We start from the raw sequence: 18,797 nt of genomic DNA, 5'->3' as shown, positions 1-18,797 counted from the left end.
TAATTTCCAAGATTCAAACATTTTGCTTTAAATTACTGGAATTCAGATGAAAACATACTTAATGGTAGTTTGCTCGTGTAGTCTTTAATCATGGTGCAAAGTGTGCATTTTCCTGTGGTTGAGGGCTTGGCATGGACCTGCCAAGGCATGGTGGTGTGACGAGGGATGAGCGATGGGACCCAACACGTTGCAGCCCCAAGCTGAGTGCTGTGAAGGCATCAGGTTGCTGGCAGGAACACTAAGTGCGTGCATCCAGTGTGTGCATCCAGTCCATCCCTAGTACATAGTTATGGGAGTTAAGTGTGCTGGAAGCTGAGTGCTTGCTGTAATGCTGTCCAAAGAGGGATGTTTTCACTCATCAGAGGAGTTTGAGAGAAGAACAGATAGGAGAAGATCAAATTAGATGTAGGTTGTACAGCTGTTGAGATATAAAATGGTGCAATGCAAACTCACTTCTCAGTGGTTCACCCATGCTGGTTGGAAGCTGTTCAGGTAGCATGCTCCAGGCTGCAGAACCAGACAAGGCTGTGTTGGACAGGATGTTTTCTGCTTTGCATCTCCAAGACAGTGGATATTATGCAGATAACGTGAAGATTCCTAGGTTGCAGTTCTGCAGAGTTTAAGGTCGCCAGCTGTCTGAAGGCAAGGAGCTGCTGTCGTGCTGGGAAGGTCTGGAGCACGGGCTGCAGAAATAACACACCAGCTGCACAGCCCCACACTGGGGCAGGTTGGTACCGGTACCAGGGCTTGTAGGGCAAAGGGATGGCCCAGTTTGGCTGCCTGTGGCTGTTCCCCAGCGTGCAGGGAAGCTGATGATGCCCATGACGATACGACAAGACCACCCTCGGGCAGGTATGTCACGCACTGTCGCACCTGGGCGCGCCGCTGGGCCAGCTGGTGCGTGTGAGCCCAGGTGTCTGTGCCGCGATAATCCACAAATCAAATAATCAGCTGCTGGTTAATCAAGAACTGACTCTCCTCGCATCCAGTTAAATATGTGCATAACTTGAGGGGGGACGGGAGCTGCAGCACGGAGGCTGCTGCTTGTTCAGGGAGCAACAGTGCGGCATGGACTGAGGGGTGGGGGGAGTTTGCAAGCATTTCTTTCATCAGCAATGTCATTTTAAGCAGGCTTTGCTGGTTCAGGCTAAAGACAGTTTTTAGAAAAGGAGATGTAGAGAAAAAAAGTTACTTCTAATTCATATTACTGCCCCAGACCAGCTCATTACATGGCCTCCTGCACAGGGAAGGGGTAGTGCAGGGTAGGAAGGCATGGCCAGGGATGCAGGGACCTGCATAAGCCATCAAAAGTGCTGAAGAAAATTCTGTGGGACTGCCTCGATCCTCCTCTTGATCTGCCCAGAGCCGAGGTGGAACGTGCTCTGCCCATTGGGTTCTTGAGTTTGTTTTGTGGTGAGTGGCAGAGGTGGAAGAACTTGTATGGGGGCAATGCAAAGGCAGGCCTCCGTGCATGCAGACATCTGATCTTTCCCCTCCATCTCCAGAGCACCATTTGTTCAACATTTCTTTTAAATTTTGGTCTAAAAAAAAAGTCTGATAAATTATTTTGAAATATTCTGGTGAATCTGTAATGCAGGAATTGGGAGATGGCTTCTCGTTTCCCAAATGGATTTAAAAGTAACAAAAGGAAATTGTGAGTTGACTTGCAGAGCTCCTGACGGAAGATGATGTTAAGGTAAGGAGCTTAGGAGGATTAAGAGGATTATTAGACGTTTGTAGAAATGCTAAGAATATTATCAGTGACACAAGGTGGGATACCAGTCTGTGAGAGGGAGCAACCCTCAGGGCTCATGGTGTTGGTGGGCTCTCGCTGATGGCCTTCGGTGCCTGTGTGCAGGGTACGGACATGTGCTGTGCACACATCACCCTGCTGCATCTGGCATCGGAGCAAGTCAGAAACCAAATGTCATATTAAATGGACTGTTGATGCTATGCATCGCATGTGGCCTGTACACCCATCCCTGGACTAGCTGTCTTTCCTGTTTTCTGATCTAACGTGTGATGTATTTTTCTGAATTGGCACTCAGACGGGTGCTGTTTGGAGAGAGAAGATGGACGCGGAGCTGTTTGTGTATTTAGAGGAAACACTCCTGATTAATGGTACGAAGTGTTTATACATGGAAAGAGCCTTTCCCCGACGGCTGGGAAACCAGCTGCTGGAAGTGCGGGGCTGTCCTGGATTAGCTCTGCAGCTCCCTCCCTGCGCTCGCAGCGTGGTGGGGAACTGGAAGCCATTCAGAAATCTGCTCTGCGCGCAGTCCGCAGCGCGGATCTGTGCCACACGTACTGTATATCCCCAGTGACAGCTGAGCAAACTTATGAAATAACAATTGAGGATGATTATATTGGTTCTGAGGATTAGCACAGCAGGTAGCCATGTTGGCACAGGGCAGGGTTTGGGCCGAAGGATAAATACAAATTCTTTTTATTATTGTGGCTAGGGGGAATCTGCTAGACTTTGAGGCATAGAAAAGGCTCACTGGCCACCTGTGAGCTAATCACACGGATTTGCCTCATTCTGTATTTCAGCTCACTTGGAGCCTGTAATCTAATTTCCAAACAGAGATGAGAAGAGTGAACAATTCATTTTCTACTTTACATGGCCGTGCTGGTAAACTTTTAATCCTTTTAGAATTACAGTTCCTTGCAACGTGGAGGTAACAACACAGAGTCCTGTGTGCAAGACTGGAGTCTTTGAATGCACCACTTGCTGGATAATAATTAGCCCCAGCATGGCACAACATGAATCGAAATAAAAGTTAGGAGCATAGGATGTCTTCCAAATGGTGTATTGGAGCATGCATAGGCTAAAGATTTCAGTTTTCGCAGAAAATTCCTGCATTTTGGACTTGAAAAGAACCCCACAGTAGTTGTTCTCTTTGGCTTCTGTCTTTACACTGTCTTTTTAACATGTAGGACATTATGGTGTTAGTCTCATATCCTACCAGCTTATTAGTTACATCATGTTTATAGTAGAAGTATTGTGGCAGTTTTGGCTTTAATCTGGTCTTTGTTGGTCATGATTTATTTTGAAACATAGGTAGGATACCTACTTAGATTTTTGAACTGTGTGATGAACTGATATTAAGCTGGGGGTGCTAATGTTTGCTAAAAGCCCAATGTTCATTCATGCTGCTGTGTTTTAAGATGTGTTTATGCAACTATTCCTCAGACAGTTTATCATAAAGGAAATACTGTTGACATACTGCTCTGCTGTTTTTGTTAAGGACAAATCAGTCAATGAGCACAGAGTAAAGGTGAGCATTGAGGTTTCTGATGAGTGAAGGCCCTTTCACGATGATTTAGTGTATTTTTAGTGTTCCGTAGGGACTTCCTTGAACCCACCATGTACCTCAGTAGCTCACCCTGTAGCTAGGTTATAAGCTGTTCATGCCAGCTTTGCACCTTCACTTGGATTTTGCTTTCAAGTTGATACTAAAAAAAAGTAGAGCTCCAAATTTCATTTTCTGCAAGCTGACATGCCTAGTGTTCACTGAAATTTCAGTCTGTCTTCCAGCAAAATGATGTGAAAGAAGATGTACAGTTGTAAAATTGATATATCCCTGAGAGCACTGTCAGACCTTTGTTCCATGTTATAAACTGATCATCCAGGGGGTTAAAGAGAAGACTTTTCTGATCGTATGGAGATATCCTGTTGGCTGACACGTTGCAACTCATTGCTCCTCCAGGTCTCTTGCAGGGCGGGCACTGTGCTCACTGAGTCAATAGTCCTATCAAAAATCCCTTTTCCCTAAGTCCTACTGTATGTATTTACAGAGAAAAAAAGCCTCATGTCATGGATAAATGTAGTGAAAGCAGTTCAGCAGATTCTAGTAAAGCGTGTGACATTGTGTGGAGCAATTAGGATGTAGTGGATCCTTTGCTGTACCAAAATTTATTCTACAGGAAGGCCCCCAGCCATCCTGAGGTCTATGAAATTATCGGCAGCACAGCCTTTCTAATTGCAAATAACATTCATACAGATCGACTGACACAAAATGAGATCTCTCTGAGACCTGCCAGGCTCCCATCATCACCCTACCTCCATGTCTGGAAATTAATTTGATTGGAGCAAATAGTCAGATTTCATTCCGTTTGCTTATACAGTTTCAACAACTGGGGAGAGCCGTCTGACTGCTGTCCATGTAGTTCAGGCAAGTGGAGCAAAGTAGGCAGTGTTCAACATGTCGAGAACAGGCTGGGGAGGGCCATGGTCAAGAAAAGAAGATACCAAGGCAAAGCAAACCTTCTCAAGTAGTTTTACTGAACTATTTCTTGCTGAGGTGGAGAAGACATCGTGAGGTCTTCAAAACAGAAAGGATCTGTAATACGTACACTGGACTACACAGTAATTAATGATGCTTGTGTATAAATGGCTTTTATAAAAAAGCTAACTACTTCTCAGTTATTGAATTATCATACAGGCTTTAATGGAACATCCCATTCCTGTTTCCAAATGCCATAGAACGTTGTAAAACTAAAACTGGTGCATGCCAAAGAGCTGTTGGTGATCTCATTCTTTTTTATTGATTTTATCAATCTTATGTTATTTTATCTTTTAATTTCTATAAAGTCTTTAAAGTCTTCTACCACTGTCCACTTGGTACACAGTTAAATTTACCTATAAAGAAAAAGTTTTTCTTAACTATGATCTCAAAGCAATGAAACACAAAGTGGAGTGGCAGGTCTTCAATTACTTTAGAGTTATATGTATGACCTTATTCAACAATTTGGCCCCATTTTTTCCTTTTAAAATAAAACAAATTGATGGGATGTGTTTTAGTATAATATAAGAAATTTAAACAATTTAAAAAGGAGAAAGCATCACTAGAAAGCTGTAATAGTGATATTTAAGGAGATCCTTTGTTGACCAGGATCACTGAAATCTGATTTCTGCACTTATCTGTGTTACCCAAACCAGAAGGATCCTGCTTAGGCAATGCCACATTAGAGTAGGCAGTTGGATAATGTCAATATTTTTCTCTGTAGCATTGGAAACAGAGCAAAATACTCCCAAGTGTGAAAATACTGCAAAGTGGCACTGAGCATTAGAGTTGCAATTTGTAAGCTCAGTGAAGTTTTCCTGTAGACACTAAAGAGCTAAAATAATTGTAATTAAAAGTGGGTATTGTCATGATCACGCTGAGCTTTCATCTCAGTGTTAGCAAGAAGGACACTGGGGTTTTAAGCTTTTGTTTTTATTGACGTCATGCCTTTAAAAATAGGATGGAAAATTCTTGGCTCTAAAGCACAAATTCACAAAGGAAACTGTGTTATGTGTCTGGTGAGTTATGGGTATGACACCTCTCGGGGGGAATAAATGTGTTATTCTTCTGTATAAACATACCACACAGATCTTTTTTGTCCTTCATATATTAAACTGAGCTGTCAGGCTAAATTCGATCAGTGTTCATAAGGTGATACTTTTCAAGCTGCTTTTGAAAGCCAGTTTTATTCAAGCTCATTCAAGTAATCCTGTCACACACAAGCAGGATGAGCTGATGCCATGAGCATTTGAGAGAGCAGCTCCGTGGCCAAAGCAAATCGATAGGAAGGAAGGGGGGGTGACAGAGAAACCCAATATATTTTCCTTCCCAGCCCCTGAGATGGAGCTAATCTTGTGCTAAGGTTATCCAGTTCCTATTGATAATTGGAGAAAATGAACATGCTTGTTGTGTTTTCTAATTGTTCGGTGTCCGGTGCTGCTACCTCATGTCCTCTTGGCAGCCCTGGGACCGTCTCATCTCAGAGGTGCTGTGCCACGGTGTCACGGGGTGGGTCACAGCACAGCATCCAAACGGGGAGCGGGAAGGTGCCATTCAAAGCCACCCTGGCCTGGCATCAGGCTGGGCAGATGTTCGGCGAGGCCTGGCTCTGCTTACGGCAACGCTTGGCCCTGGGACGGGTTTAGGGCCGAGCCCCACAGCCAGCCTGTTCCCCAGCAAAGCAGACACCCCGCCAGCTCACCCCATGTCTGCTGCAAGAGCACTTGCAGGGTCGGAAGTGAGGGTACAGTCTAGGAAGATTTAGAGAAGATTTTGTCTCCCTGAGCTGTCTGAATTGCTCTGAAGTGTCAAAGTGGCAAACAAGAAAATGGCCGTTGTTTCTCCAGGCTTGCAAAAGGCCTTTGGCAAGCTCCTGAGCTAGATAAAGGCTGCTGCAGAAGCTAAGTGGTTGTGAAGCAAGAAGCAAAGGACTGTTACCAGCAAAATGTGGCTAAAGACAGGAGAGTGAGGAGTTATTTTCATCATGGTCTCTTTGCAGCACAGTGTCAGTTTAAGAGATGCTGAAACCTGAAGTTCTCTGCTCTGAGTTGGTCAATGGAAAAGGCAGGAGGGCAAGCAGCAGCACTTACACATGCTGTAAGGTTATCTGGGAGAGCTGGGGTCATGGAGCAGTTAGACACTGTGGAGAGGCCTCATCCAGCTGAACAGGGACTGAAACTGGGTCTGGATGTACCCAGAGCAATGTGCATCAAACCAGGCCACTCAGGCACTGAAGCAGCTGGGACGACTTGAAACGGGGCTGGATGTTCCCCTAGATGGTTCCATGCATGGTCCTGGTCAGCCTCTGGCTAAGGGAGGTGTTGCAGAAGCTGGAGGAGTGCAGCAGGACAGCAGGAAAAATACCCAAAGGTGACCAGGCATGTGGGGAAAGTCTTACAGGAAGAAAAGGTGGGAAGATAGGAGCTGAAAAACTTAAAAAGGAGATAAAAGGGGAAACACTTTTGTGAAGGAATGATGCTGATGGTTTGTAGAGAAGTCTTTTTATCACAGACTGGCAAGAACCAAGTGGAATTAAAAGGTGGTAAATGGAAACCTTGTGGAAGGGATATGACATGCTAAGAAGCTTGCTGCTGTGGGCAAGAACTTGAGCACACTCAGATGAGACTCGAGATTTATGCACATCAGCAGCCCATGCTATGTTACCATGATTCTAGAAAGCCTTGGAACAAAATCTCATGCTTCTGGGTATCAACTGATCTTCTGAGAGATCAGCAGATCTTATGTGCTGGACAGGTTACCTGACCTGTGCTGGCTGCAGGGGCTTTACACCCGCTCTGGAAAAATCTTACTGCTGGCTGGAATCAGCAGATCTCACGTGGAAATCAGCAGATCTCATGGTAGGAAACATGGTGCCTCAGCCTGATTTAGAACGGATTGTCCATGTTTCTGTGAACCCAGGTGTGCTTTACAAATGCTGTGATTACAAGATCTATATTTCTCTAACTAAAACACCAAATTGAAACCAGAAGCTAAAGCTCGCTCTTTGTGCTCAAGGCCTTTATCATCAAAGAAAATCCCCCGATTAATTTGTCACCATTACTTCCTATGTGGGATGTTTCCAGCCTGTTTGAGAAGAGCCCATTGCAATAAACACTCCAGTGCTGGGAGCTGGCTGATGACTGCATCAGAGTTACATAGTTAATGAGTAATTTACTGCTTCCTGACTGAAAAGGTTGGGAAACAAGAATTTTTCCCTATTGGAAATGAACCTTTTGCTGTGCATGTGTGTGTACGTGTATGTGTTGAAGCAGGATTGAGCTATGGTGTTGCTTTCTCTTAGGGTCTGTTAGGATGATACAGCTGCATGCATCCATTTCCTATTAGGAATGCAATGATCTGTAGGAGAGAGGGGTGTTTTGATGTTCTCTACTTCACTTTCCTCTAGAAAGCCATGTCCCATTTTTGCTAAGTAATGAGTTGCTTTTAAAAAAATATCAAACATCAAGTGCTTTCAATATACTCACAGTATACAGGATATAGGAGTTACATTTATGGCGTATGTTCTGTTTAACAGCTGGATGAAATAAATTGTTTCATGTGAAATATTGGAGGACTCTGCATTCTCAGATCAAGGCCAGAAGCAGCTCAATGACTGAAGAATTGTCAACATCTTGTGCAATTCCACTAAGTGCTTCTTTTCATTGATCTGCAACTTTATTGTTGACAATTAAATCCATTTCAACGCAGAAGATAAACATTTTTAACAGGAGGTAGCAAAATCTTTTGTCCTGAATGATCTTTCTCTGTTTTATAATTAAGTACAAAGTGTGTCACAAGTCTTGCTATTCAGTTGTGCTAAATACCTGCTTACTGTGGAATAATTGGTATCAGCAGATGACAGAGCTGCTTGTAACATGCTTTCAAAAGCATGTATTTAATTTGCATAATCAAATACTTTGTTAGTGTCCTTGGAAATTAGGATGAAAGATGACTGTGTGCTAAAAATGAAAAACTGTTTTTAGCAAATTATGTGTATCCAGTACAACAGATGAATTGCTCTGGGGCCTTTCTGATATGCGTTGGCTGGTGTACCCAACAATTTCCTCCATCCTTTGCAGTAATAGTTTCTGTCATCTGCCTTTATTTATCCAAATGTTTCATTGACCAATGTCTAATCAATATGAAATGTACAATCAGGTCTTAAATCTGATTAATTATTTCAAGCCTTGTAAAATACTTGTTGAAGTATACCTCCCAGGGCTGGCGGTCAGTGGGGTATGCATTTTCTGGCTTCAGAGAAGTTATGATAGCTTGTATTGGTTGTGACAGTTTGTACCAACTGCCCACTTATCCATGTTAAAACTGAAGGAAATAGTTTTATATTTTTTGAAAGATCTAATTTTTTATCTTGCATGAAGAAGTTTTCAGCAAATTTTAGTTAGAGGTAATATTTTCAAGAGAAGAGTTTAACTTAACAAAGTAGAAGAAAATACATGCTATTTTTAAATTAAATAATTCTATAAAAATGTGAGTAAGATTTCTGTGGCAGGCTGAACGCTCAGTCCCAGGGATCATGCTAGTAGGTACAAAAGTGTGAAAATTCCTATAATTTTCAAGCGTGTGCTGTAAGGACTTGGAGCTTAATCCAAAGCCCTCACAAAGGATGGGAAGATTCAGTGTTGATTCTGAATTGCTCTCTCCAGATGACTTCTTACTCCCAAGCCAGACAGAGAGAAGATGAATCCTGATTTGGAAGGGAGGAGCAGTGACAGGGTACTATATATTCTTGTTTCTGAATCAAACTCGGTTGTTCCAGACCTTCACATGGAAAAGTTGGATGATTTGTGTTTCAAAAAAAGGTTTGGTCTCTGTAATTTGAATGCATCATGCATGAGATTCTCTAAGGAGACTTCATTCCCCAAGGATTGCCAGGTCAGGTCAGAGATGCCCAGTTCACACATCCTTGGCTGCTGCTCGGGAATTGGCCAGCGTGGCACTTGGCATCTTTGGTGCAACCAAACACACTGAGCCTGTCTGCAAAGAACACTTGATCAGGCAAAACTAGCATGTGTAACGAATTGGTGAATCTCTGGGAATTTCAAATTTGGCAAATATCAACAGAGCATTTCTTTTGGCTGAAGAAGAGTTGGGCTTCATCTTGTGGCTATGATGCTCTCCTCTGGCCATCCTATAACTCTTTTGGATCATGCAAATGGTACAAAGGAGCCCAAACACAGAGTTTAGGTCAAATTTTACTGCCTTGTGCCTTAGGAAGACAGGCAACAGCATTTCAGGTGAATGCTGCATATAGGCTGTGTTCATTATAAAAATCCACATCTTTCAATGGAAGTGTTTGCATGCACTGTGTGTATTTCTGTGTTAACTGTGTGTATACATATAACAGATATGGGTTGAAATATAAATGTATATGTATTACACGTGACATATACATGTATACAAACACATGTGAGTGCATGTGTATACGTGTGTGCTCAGAGAATGTATATAAAATATGATGTAAAGTCACAGATACGGTCTCTCTAGTTCACATGCAGTCATTTGGTTTACTTACAGGTCTTCACAGTGTGGCCTTGTCTGCTCCTCTGGTGCTATTGAGCCAACTGAGTAATAATCACGTAGACACAGCCAAGTGATAACTGCGCTTGTGTTACTTGGAGGGGACTGAGTTCTGCATCTTGTGTGATCCCCAGATTTTGTTAGTTAAGTGAAAAATAGAGAAATTTGGGAGTTAAGACACATCAAAGGGCAAAGACAGGAAAGCAAGATAATGGAAGTTGCATGTGCTGTCTGGGTGGTACGAGCTTAGCCAATATTTTTCTTCAGTCTTCAAAGAACATCGAACTATGGCTTTATTCCTTTCTCAGTAAAAAGACCGACTACTGCTGGATGCAATATCAACCCCATGGAAAAAGGGGAGCCTCTGTCAGCACAGAATTTACATCGCAGTTACTTTATCCAAAATAGAATATGGAGACTGACATCAAATAAAGTTAGCTTGTTTACTTATTTAGCTGTTTGGATGAAAATGATTTCCCATGTTTCATAAACAAACTCAAAAAGTAGTGTATTGGCTTGTCTGTGTCAGAAGCACATGAAGGACTTTTTCCACTTAATTTTTACACCAGGATGGCCAGTCAATGCTCAGAAGTAATGTGATGTGCAAAAATATGCTGGTAGCAAAAAAGTAATCCTGTATGTATGACCTTGAAATACTGTTGATGAAGGCTTGAGCCTTCCGTATGAAACATGTAACTGGGGTCGTTTATCACTGTTGTGGGATTTGAACTCCCGAAATAGATATTGTGGGATGAAGAATTCATTCTGATTTATGTAGTGTAATTATCAGCCATGCGGGAATGCATGTACAGAGCATACAGGAGTTAGACTGCTGGACATCTGACACCGTTTGGGGGTATAGCGTGGATTAAAAGGTGTAAGACAGAGAGAAGGAGAAGGTGTGCACACATTCAGTGTTTGACACTTGGAATAATATTATCCTACTAAATACGGTGTTTTCTAAGCTGCATACTAACAGGAATGGTACTTAAGGGGCTGTGTAATGAAGATGTAAGCAGCAGCAAAAAATACCCAGGAGACACCTAGGATTCCTAGCCCCCTCTCCAGGGGAGCAGGAGCAACTGTGTGAGGAACAAACTCCCCAGCAGTGAGCTGTGCTGAATAAATGTTACACACACCAGAGACTCTAAAAATATCAAATGGAAAGATTTAACGAATGCACAGAGCACGAGATATTCCCCATAGATTTGGAAGTATCACCTCTGCAGGGTTTTCAGACAACCTACTGTATTCATCTTGTAGAGAACTTCTAATGACAAGGCTAAGCCCTCAAAGCCCTAATTATTACACCTTTCTGTCAAAAATCAAAATATTGTAACTCTTAAACCTTGTAAGGTCTAGGAACACATATCCACCTATTTCTGAACAAACTGTTGATCATTTCTTTCCTCTTTGGGGTCCTGTCTTAACACACATGGTGATCAATCTCTGTCTAACTTACAATGTTTGATCAAGCAGGACTGATCCAAAGAATTAATGCAAACTGAACTTCCTTTATTTATAACCTGCAAGGTAATAGCAACGAGATAGACCTTGGGCATACAGCAGAGTAATTATTTTTATTCCTGTGGAGTCTCACTGTTGCCATCATGGTCTTCTGATCCAAATTCATGGGGGAGCCTCTGTGCGTGTTTGCATACACCAGAAGTGGTTAAAGTACGTCCTCATCAGAGAAGTCTGGTTATTTGTCTCTTCCCTTTACCTTCCTTTCTCCCCCCCCTCATTTTTTTTCCCCATCTCCTGTCCACAGACATTAAAACAATCACCAGGCTGTTGCTGTTGCACAGGACGTGTAAAACATGTAGTAACAGGGACCTGACATACTTTGTTGGGCCTTCTGCATGAAATTAAACCCAAATGGTGATGAGTTATTTGACACATTCCTGCTCAGCCCTCTCTGGCAGTTCCAGTGATTCAGAGGTTGGAAAATACTGTCACAGTGTGCCTTGACTATGGCCTGGACAAATACACTTTCCAACATATTTACTTGTACTCTTTTGCATCAAGGTTTGACCAACGTAGCTGTCAATGATTTTCTCTGAATGTCTATTATTTTATTATGCATTTATTCATTTTACCCCTTAAAATTGGCAGAAGAATGAATAAATTTTTTATGTCTTAAGATTATTTAGAAACCCAGTTATTTTTTAAGTGATAATCTTGTCCCAAGCCCTTTTAAATCTTGTATGTTTGCCCCAGGCTTCATTTCAATAATTGCCAAAGATGCAAGTCTGGCTTGCCACTGTGGCTGTGCAGTATTGACCTAAGTGGTGCTCCTAAATCCCAGTGCAGCTGCAGGCACTCGCCTTCCCAATCTTGGGTCAGCAACATTCCCCCAGCACTTGTTCTGAGGGGAGTCATGCATCGAATATTCATTGGCAGAAATTTGGGGGCGTGATTCAAGTAGGAGATTGCTCTAGATCCCCAGAGAGCTGAGCTCCACTGTACTGAATTTTAAAATTACAATAGCAGTCATTAGTGTTAAAGAGACACAGTTGGAAAACCAAAACAAGTCATTCCATGACCAGCCAAACCAAGAAAGCCTGCTTTCCTACCAGTAAGTGTTTTAAGTTTCAGAACTTGTGTAATAAGGCACAGAGCTCACATTGCATTTATTCCCGCAGTGGGTTAGTAAGGGAGTGATGATAGAGTAACAGTAAAAGAAAATAATAGTAATAAACAGGCTTTCTCTTTGCAAGCAGGTTGTTTACTTTTGAGGAGCGTTATTGGAGGAAGAAGGAGAGAGGCAGATGCACACACATGCAGAGTGTGGTTGCTTCGCTCTTATGTCTTCAAAGAAAATGTGTTTCAGGACTAATTATGTTGCCTTCTCAACTTCTTTGGCCATTCTTCTGAAGAATAATGTCCAAACTAAATGTCATAAAAGAAAATCAAGGCAAAAATATGTTATTTCCCCTACCCTTTTATTCTGTTCTTTGGAAGCCCAAGTGATAGTAACGTTCTTGTGAGCACGTAATAGTAATTAAGGATAAAAGGATGCACCTACAAAACAAATGTTTCTCCAGGCAGAGAGAGCAGTGCAGCCAGGCTTCCTGCAGAGCTCTCCCCCTGCACCGTGGCTATTTGTGCTTACATGTTCAACTAGATAGGTTCTGTGGGCTTTATGTGATCGTTTAGGCACTGCTTTTGCCAAATACACATACAGGTGATGTTGCCTAGCTTCAAAAATTCATCAGCGCTGTTTTACAGCCCCAAATCTTGGAGTTGTGCAATTATTGTGACAATCCCGCTCTCTTTAATGATCAGTGAAATGCTAGCGTGTTTGCACAGGAGAGTTGGGAAACGAATCCCTAGGAGGCAGGAGCCAGGAGAGGGGTACAGCAAACCCAATGTCTGTTGTGCTGAAGAAACAGGACGAAGCAGATCACAAACCCTTCCGGGTATTTGCCTTCAGGCAGATGCAGTAATCTTGTGGGAGGTCTGAGTAGAGAATTTTAGAGCTTTTGAACCACTACACTCAAGTTGTGTGTACTTGCCTTTTTCACGTGTTAATGAAGACACCAGCAACTTTCTCCTTATGATAAAACAAGAGAGGAAATATTAGGAGAAGGCCCTGAGGACTAGGGACACAGCTGGAAATGATTTTGGTTTTGGTTCAGTTTCATGTTGGCATGGTTCTTTATGAAACCAAAATGTCTGCCACGAGTATAACTCCAGCAAATCAGCTTCGCTTGGTTTTGCCCATCTTGTCACACATTGACCTGTTTTCTCTCTTTCTTTTGTTGCAGATAAAGAGTTAGGAGTCAGTGCGCTAGCCGAAAATGCCGACCCTGGTGCTAGGGGGCCAGCTGTCCCGAAAATATCAGGATTAGAGAGGAGTCAAGAGAAGAGCCAGGACAGCAGCAAAGACCCAATACTTGAGCCTGTGGTGCCTAAAGACCCTTGTCCTCAGGCGGCCCAGCCTTTGGCCCAGCCCCAGCTGGAGCCGCAGCCGGAGGCGCCTTGCCCCAGCCCCGCGCTCGCCCCGCGCCCAGAGGCTCCAGCCCCGCCGGCCCCACCGCCGGCCGCCCAGCCGCCGCCAGCCCCAGAGGAGGCCGCCCGCCAGCCCGCACCGCAGCCGCCCATCCAGCACCCGCCGCGGCCACAGTCACCGGTGCAGCCAGCCCATCCCAACCTCCCTCCGGTGCAGCCCCATCCAGCCGCTCAGAGCCTCTCGCAGCCGCTCTCCGCCTACAACAGCAGCAGCTTAAGCCTCAACAGCTTAAGGTAGGAGAGCAGAAAGGCGAGCGTGCCCAAGCCGAGTCCTTGCACGCTTGCTGCCTGGTGGCGATGCTTTACAGGGCTTGGAGGAGGTGAAGAGGGGTTAGGACAAAGGTGACACAGCACGTCCTGCCTCATATGTGGGAAAAAAGGGGGGCTTTGTGCATTCTACCTCAAATTCTTCCCAGGATTGCTTTATTTTTATCTGGTGTTCCCAGAACTGCTTGGTGATTTTGAGCACATAGTTAATTGGCTTTTACTTTTCCTGCCTGTTGTTGCATAATCAGGTTTTTTGAAGGTATGTTATGCAATATAGACCACTGGAAGAAAATCTCAGTTCTAGTAGGCTCAGCTGCTCTCTGAAGGCTAACTACTTCTGCCACCTTCTCACTGTAAACCTTTTCTGCTTTCTCCAACTACTGACATGCCCTAGGGCAGTCAGTACAGCTGCTGTTGGCCCTACTGACAGCCTAATATAGTCTTGCAGCAATGACATTAAGACTTAATTTTTTCCTGCACTGCCAACACCTTACAATTGTCAGTGTTTTTCTCCTCAGCTGGCCACAGTGAGATAAAACTCCCCTTCGATGGGGGATAACAAAGATTAACAGAGATTAAACAAAATGTTCACAGGAACACGTAACGTCTTTGTAAGTCAAGGACCTCAGGTTTCCCCTGCAGTAAGCTAACGCTCTCAGCACTGCCTCACCTTTCCCCAAATCTGAGTTTGCAGCAGGCACATGGTGTCCTTCGTCACCTGGTAAACCAGTATTATGGTTTGACTAGAGACTGGGAGTTGTTTAAGACTGCAATTTATTTTTAACCAAATTGGTATTGCTCATCTTTAAAAACCACCGCAATAAAAGCATGTTGTTACTTGAAATAATGACAAGTGGGATTAAGCATTATGTGAATATATTGTAAACACTCATTAGTAAGAAATGGAACCTGAAAAATTGCAACTAGTATAATCCTGAGTATTTATTTTGCTGATTTAACTTGTCTCTTTATATTGTGGGGGTAGAGAGAGGTGTTAACAGTCCAATAAGTATATATCCATTGCTGCTTTCACGACTTCATTTCACGTTTCTGCAGTCTTCTATCTTTCTAAGTCATAGGAAAGAAATTAATTTTTTATTAATGCAGTGATCACTGATTTTGAGCTTCATTTGCCTGAAAACATGAATCAGAAGCAGTCATGTAGAAAGGACCTGATAATTAAGTAATGAATGCACAGGGCTGATTACTCCTTTGTGTGCCATGCCTGTGTTGTTGGAGGACTGAATCTCAGCCTTTTACAGGGAGGGAAAACATGTCTTGGGTTTTGGTGGGGAGAGACCATAGGAAGACACGAGATGAGGCTAGAGAAAGGAATATCTCAGTGGTATTGATAGAAAAAAAAGAAGAAAAAAAAAGAATAGTAACTGGAGTTTGTAATATGTAACTTATATTAGTGACATGTTTAACGTGAGCCATGCATATTTTATTGGGGTAGCATATGTGTAGGTTTGGAGCTTTTCTCTCTTCCATGCAGTGCTTAATTGCTTTTCTTTTCATTAACAGCAGCAGCAGAAGCAGCACTCCTGCCAAGACTCAGGCCCCCCCTCCACACATATCTCACCACCCTTCAGCCTCACCGTTCCCCCTCTCTTTACCAAGCCACAGCCCGCTGCATACCTTCACGCCCACCCTCCAGCCCCCTGCACACCCACATCACCCCAATATGTTTGCCCCTCCTACGGCTTTGCCTCCTCCACCGCCATTGACGTCAGGGACCCTGCAGGTTCCAGGACACCCAGCTGGTAGCACTTACTCAGGTAAGAGACAGATGGATCGTGGCCTGAGCATGTCTAGTGCGGCGCAGGAAACCACTTCTCCGGTTTTAGTCAAAATAATTCCTCTTGGTCCATTCCACGAGGGCTGCTGGTTGGGTGGAGGTGGTACTCATTGCTGAAGGATTTGGAGCAATAGCAAAACCAAAAGCCACCCAGACGTTCTCAAAGGCTTTTCTTCTTTCCTGGGAATGAAGATTTTTGGAAGCCTGTGCTTTTCTGTGTCTGCTCCCTGGGGTAAAAACACTTCAGAATTCATATGTGCCCACACAAAATCTGTGAACCCTCTAGCAATGTCTGTGCTGTAGCTGTGGTCTGTGCTCAGCCTCACTTCTCTGCAGCAAGCCTGGCTGGTGGGAAAGTCTCTGGTGGCTGTGCACACAGCAGTCCTGAGGTCGTGTACGCGCAAGATTTAGGGGTGGGAGGTGGTTAGTTGTGGAGATTTTTATCAGTGGAGTAAACTGTGCTCTTTTATACTTTGTCTGTGGGAAGATGTAATGTGTCTGTTCCTCACCAAGAGGGAACCGGGGGAAGAAAATGGAGGATAATCAGCATTCAAGTAACATTGTTTGTGACCACGCAGTGGGGGAGTCATGATAGCAGCAGCCAGTCTCTGTTCACTCACTTCAGCTTACCTGTACCTCCTCACCTGCTCTGGGACGTGTCTATGTCCATACAAATTTAGGGAGAACTGTCACTTTGTGGCTCAGATGAATGCTGTAGTGAAGACAGGCTTGAAGGGAGAGAAGGGGAACTGAAAACTCGTCTGTCTCTGAGGCCTTTGGGGAAGATCCGAGAGAGTTTTCTTAACCTGTACAGTGTCACGGTTTACTGTGAGGAAGTTTTAAATACAGGTTCACTACCACAGCCAACAAAATTGGCGCAAGATCTGGAAAAGTCCCTGAGCTCATGGGGGTTGTTTTGCTTTGTTTGTGTTTCAGAACAAGATCTTCTTCGTCAGGAACTAAACACGCGATTTTTGGCCTCACAGAGCGCAGATCGCGGGGCCTCCCTGGGCCCGCCACCGTACCTGAGGACCGAGTTCCACCAGCACCAGCACCAGCACCAGCACACACACCAACACACACACCAGCACACCTTCACGCCTTTCCCTCACGCCATCCCACCCACTGCCATCATGCCAACGCCAGCACCGCCCATGGTGCGTACCCCAGGCAGAAATGTGAGGATAAGTAGAGCACAACTCTATTCTTTATTACAAAAATTTAAGAATTTGCCAGGTGGCGGGGAAGGAGCATTCTGCTGCCCAGATGTTGTTGGGTGGTAGAGGAAGGGCTGTCCGTTCCCTGTGGATGGCACGTGTGCGATAGGTTCAGGCGGCAGCGCAGGGGCTGAGGGACGAGGCTGCTGGCCAGAGGGGCACTCGTGCTTGGGACTTCCTCGTGCTTGGAGTGGTGCACTCTGGTGCCTCCTCCAAGTCTCATAAAGACCTTGTTTTATTTTGAGGAAAACAAAACAAAACAAAACAAAACAGTCTCACTGGAACCTAATTTTCTGCATATTTTTCCTCTCTGTTGGTTGTCAAATAATAGGGAATTAGTCTATGTTACCAACAGAAAAGAAGCAACGAAATATAAAGTAACTAGTTTGTGCTTTGATCCCTTTGCAGTTTGACAAATACCCTACAAAAGTTGACCCCTTCTACCGTCACAGTGTGAGTTTTATTACTGTGTTTAAAACTGACTTAATTGCTTTTCTGTGGTGGGTTGGGATCACCACTCAATCAATGGCACAATGTTGAATCTCTCCCTAATCATCACTCCAGGATTTACCATTATCGTTCTTGGTTGCTTTGGCTTTTGAAGGCTTGCATTTGTGGTGCTTGTTTCTGGTAAAGATGCAGTATCAGCTTTTCCAATCAAAAAGTCTCTTGCTCATACACCATTCGAAGACAGGTTTGATGTGAAAACGATGAGGCAGAAGAGCTGGCTGTTACATGAAGCAGGATAGAGCAGTAATTTCATCACTGTGTTTCAGTTGTGCCACAAACACTTAGATTGATATTTTTCCTGAGAAACCTGAAATGAAATGACAAACTATTGTACAAATCCTTCAGGGATAGGTAATCTAATAGTTTCTTAATATATCATATTTTGTTTTATAAAATTTGAAAACTTGTCGTATTCTACAGATTTCAAAGGCACATCTGATCCACTAGGCCTGTTATTTTTGGAAAGCTCTGTTTGGTGACACTGATGTGATATGAATCCAGCTATGCACTAGATGTGCTTTTCTTAGAACTACCAAAAACATGATTTCTTGAGATGAACTGATTTTTAATATTCTAGTTAATTGTAAAGCTTCTGCTTGTAAGGGAGGCAGGTATCTGGTTGATTATGACAAGCGTTTATAAATCTAGTAGTGATATTTTGATGAGAGAAGGAGTACTGCATCAGCACTCAGAAATTTGCAAAGCACTTGGCTTTATATGTTGGTTTTGCTTAGAAGTGGAACTGGGCAAAAAAAAAATGGTTAATATGATAGTGTGATGATTTCTGTTGTACTGATTAAACGCAGTTCCTGCTAACAACTCATACCTGTAGTACATGTGAACAATCCTATTAATTTCTGATACCTTGTTTGAGTAACTTCACGGTATGTGAGTGCTTGAAGGATCCCAGCTGTAGAAGTATGAGGCAAACATTTAAGCTCTAGGAGAGACTCCTCTACTTAGAAGAGTCGTACTGCTCATTTGCATTGTTGTTTGCCAAATTACACTCTTGTTTGCTTAGCTTTACATTGTTTCAGAAGATAGATTATGATGAATGTGTCATGTTGCTTCAAGCAAGAACACGGAACTGGGAAATAAGCAAATGAATTTTAGAGAAGTAAAGCACAGAGGTCAACATGTCATACAGGAAACACTGAAATAGTCTCC

At 43.5% G+C, this 18,797-nt stretch overlaps 1 protein-coding gene across 1 annotated transcript in view; it reads left to right on the top strand.

The window, feature by feature from the left end:
• Positions 1–18,797, top strand: part of AUTS2 (activator of transcription and developmental regulator AUTS2) — a gene marked incomplete at its 5' end in the record, with an annotated part of 97,625 nt that overhangs the window by 55,505 nt on the left and 23,323 nt on the right. The window contains 4 exons of the mRNA XM_084299925.1: positions 13,595–14,072; positions 15,630–15,883; positions 16,840–17,060; positions 17,529–17,573. Of these exons, the coding sequence (XP_084156051.1) occupies positions 13,595–14,072; positions 15,630–15,883; positions 16,840–17,060; positions 17,529–17,573 (998 nt within the window). The remainder of the gene's footprint in view (positions 1–13,594; positions 14,073–15,629; positions 15,884–16,839; positions 17,061–17,528; positions 17,574–18,797) is intronic.

This window comes from Netta rufina (assembly GCF_964035555.1).
Source record: "Netta rufina genome assembly, chromosome: 21".
Taxonomy (NCBI): domain Eukaryota; kingdom Metazoa; phylum Chordata; class Aves; order Anseriformes; family Anatidae; genus Netta; species Netta rufina.
The sequence above is the reverse complement of the archived record's forward strand: the minus strand, read 5'-3'. Positions and strand labels throughout refer to the sequence as shown.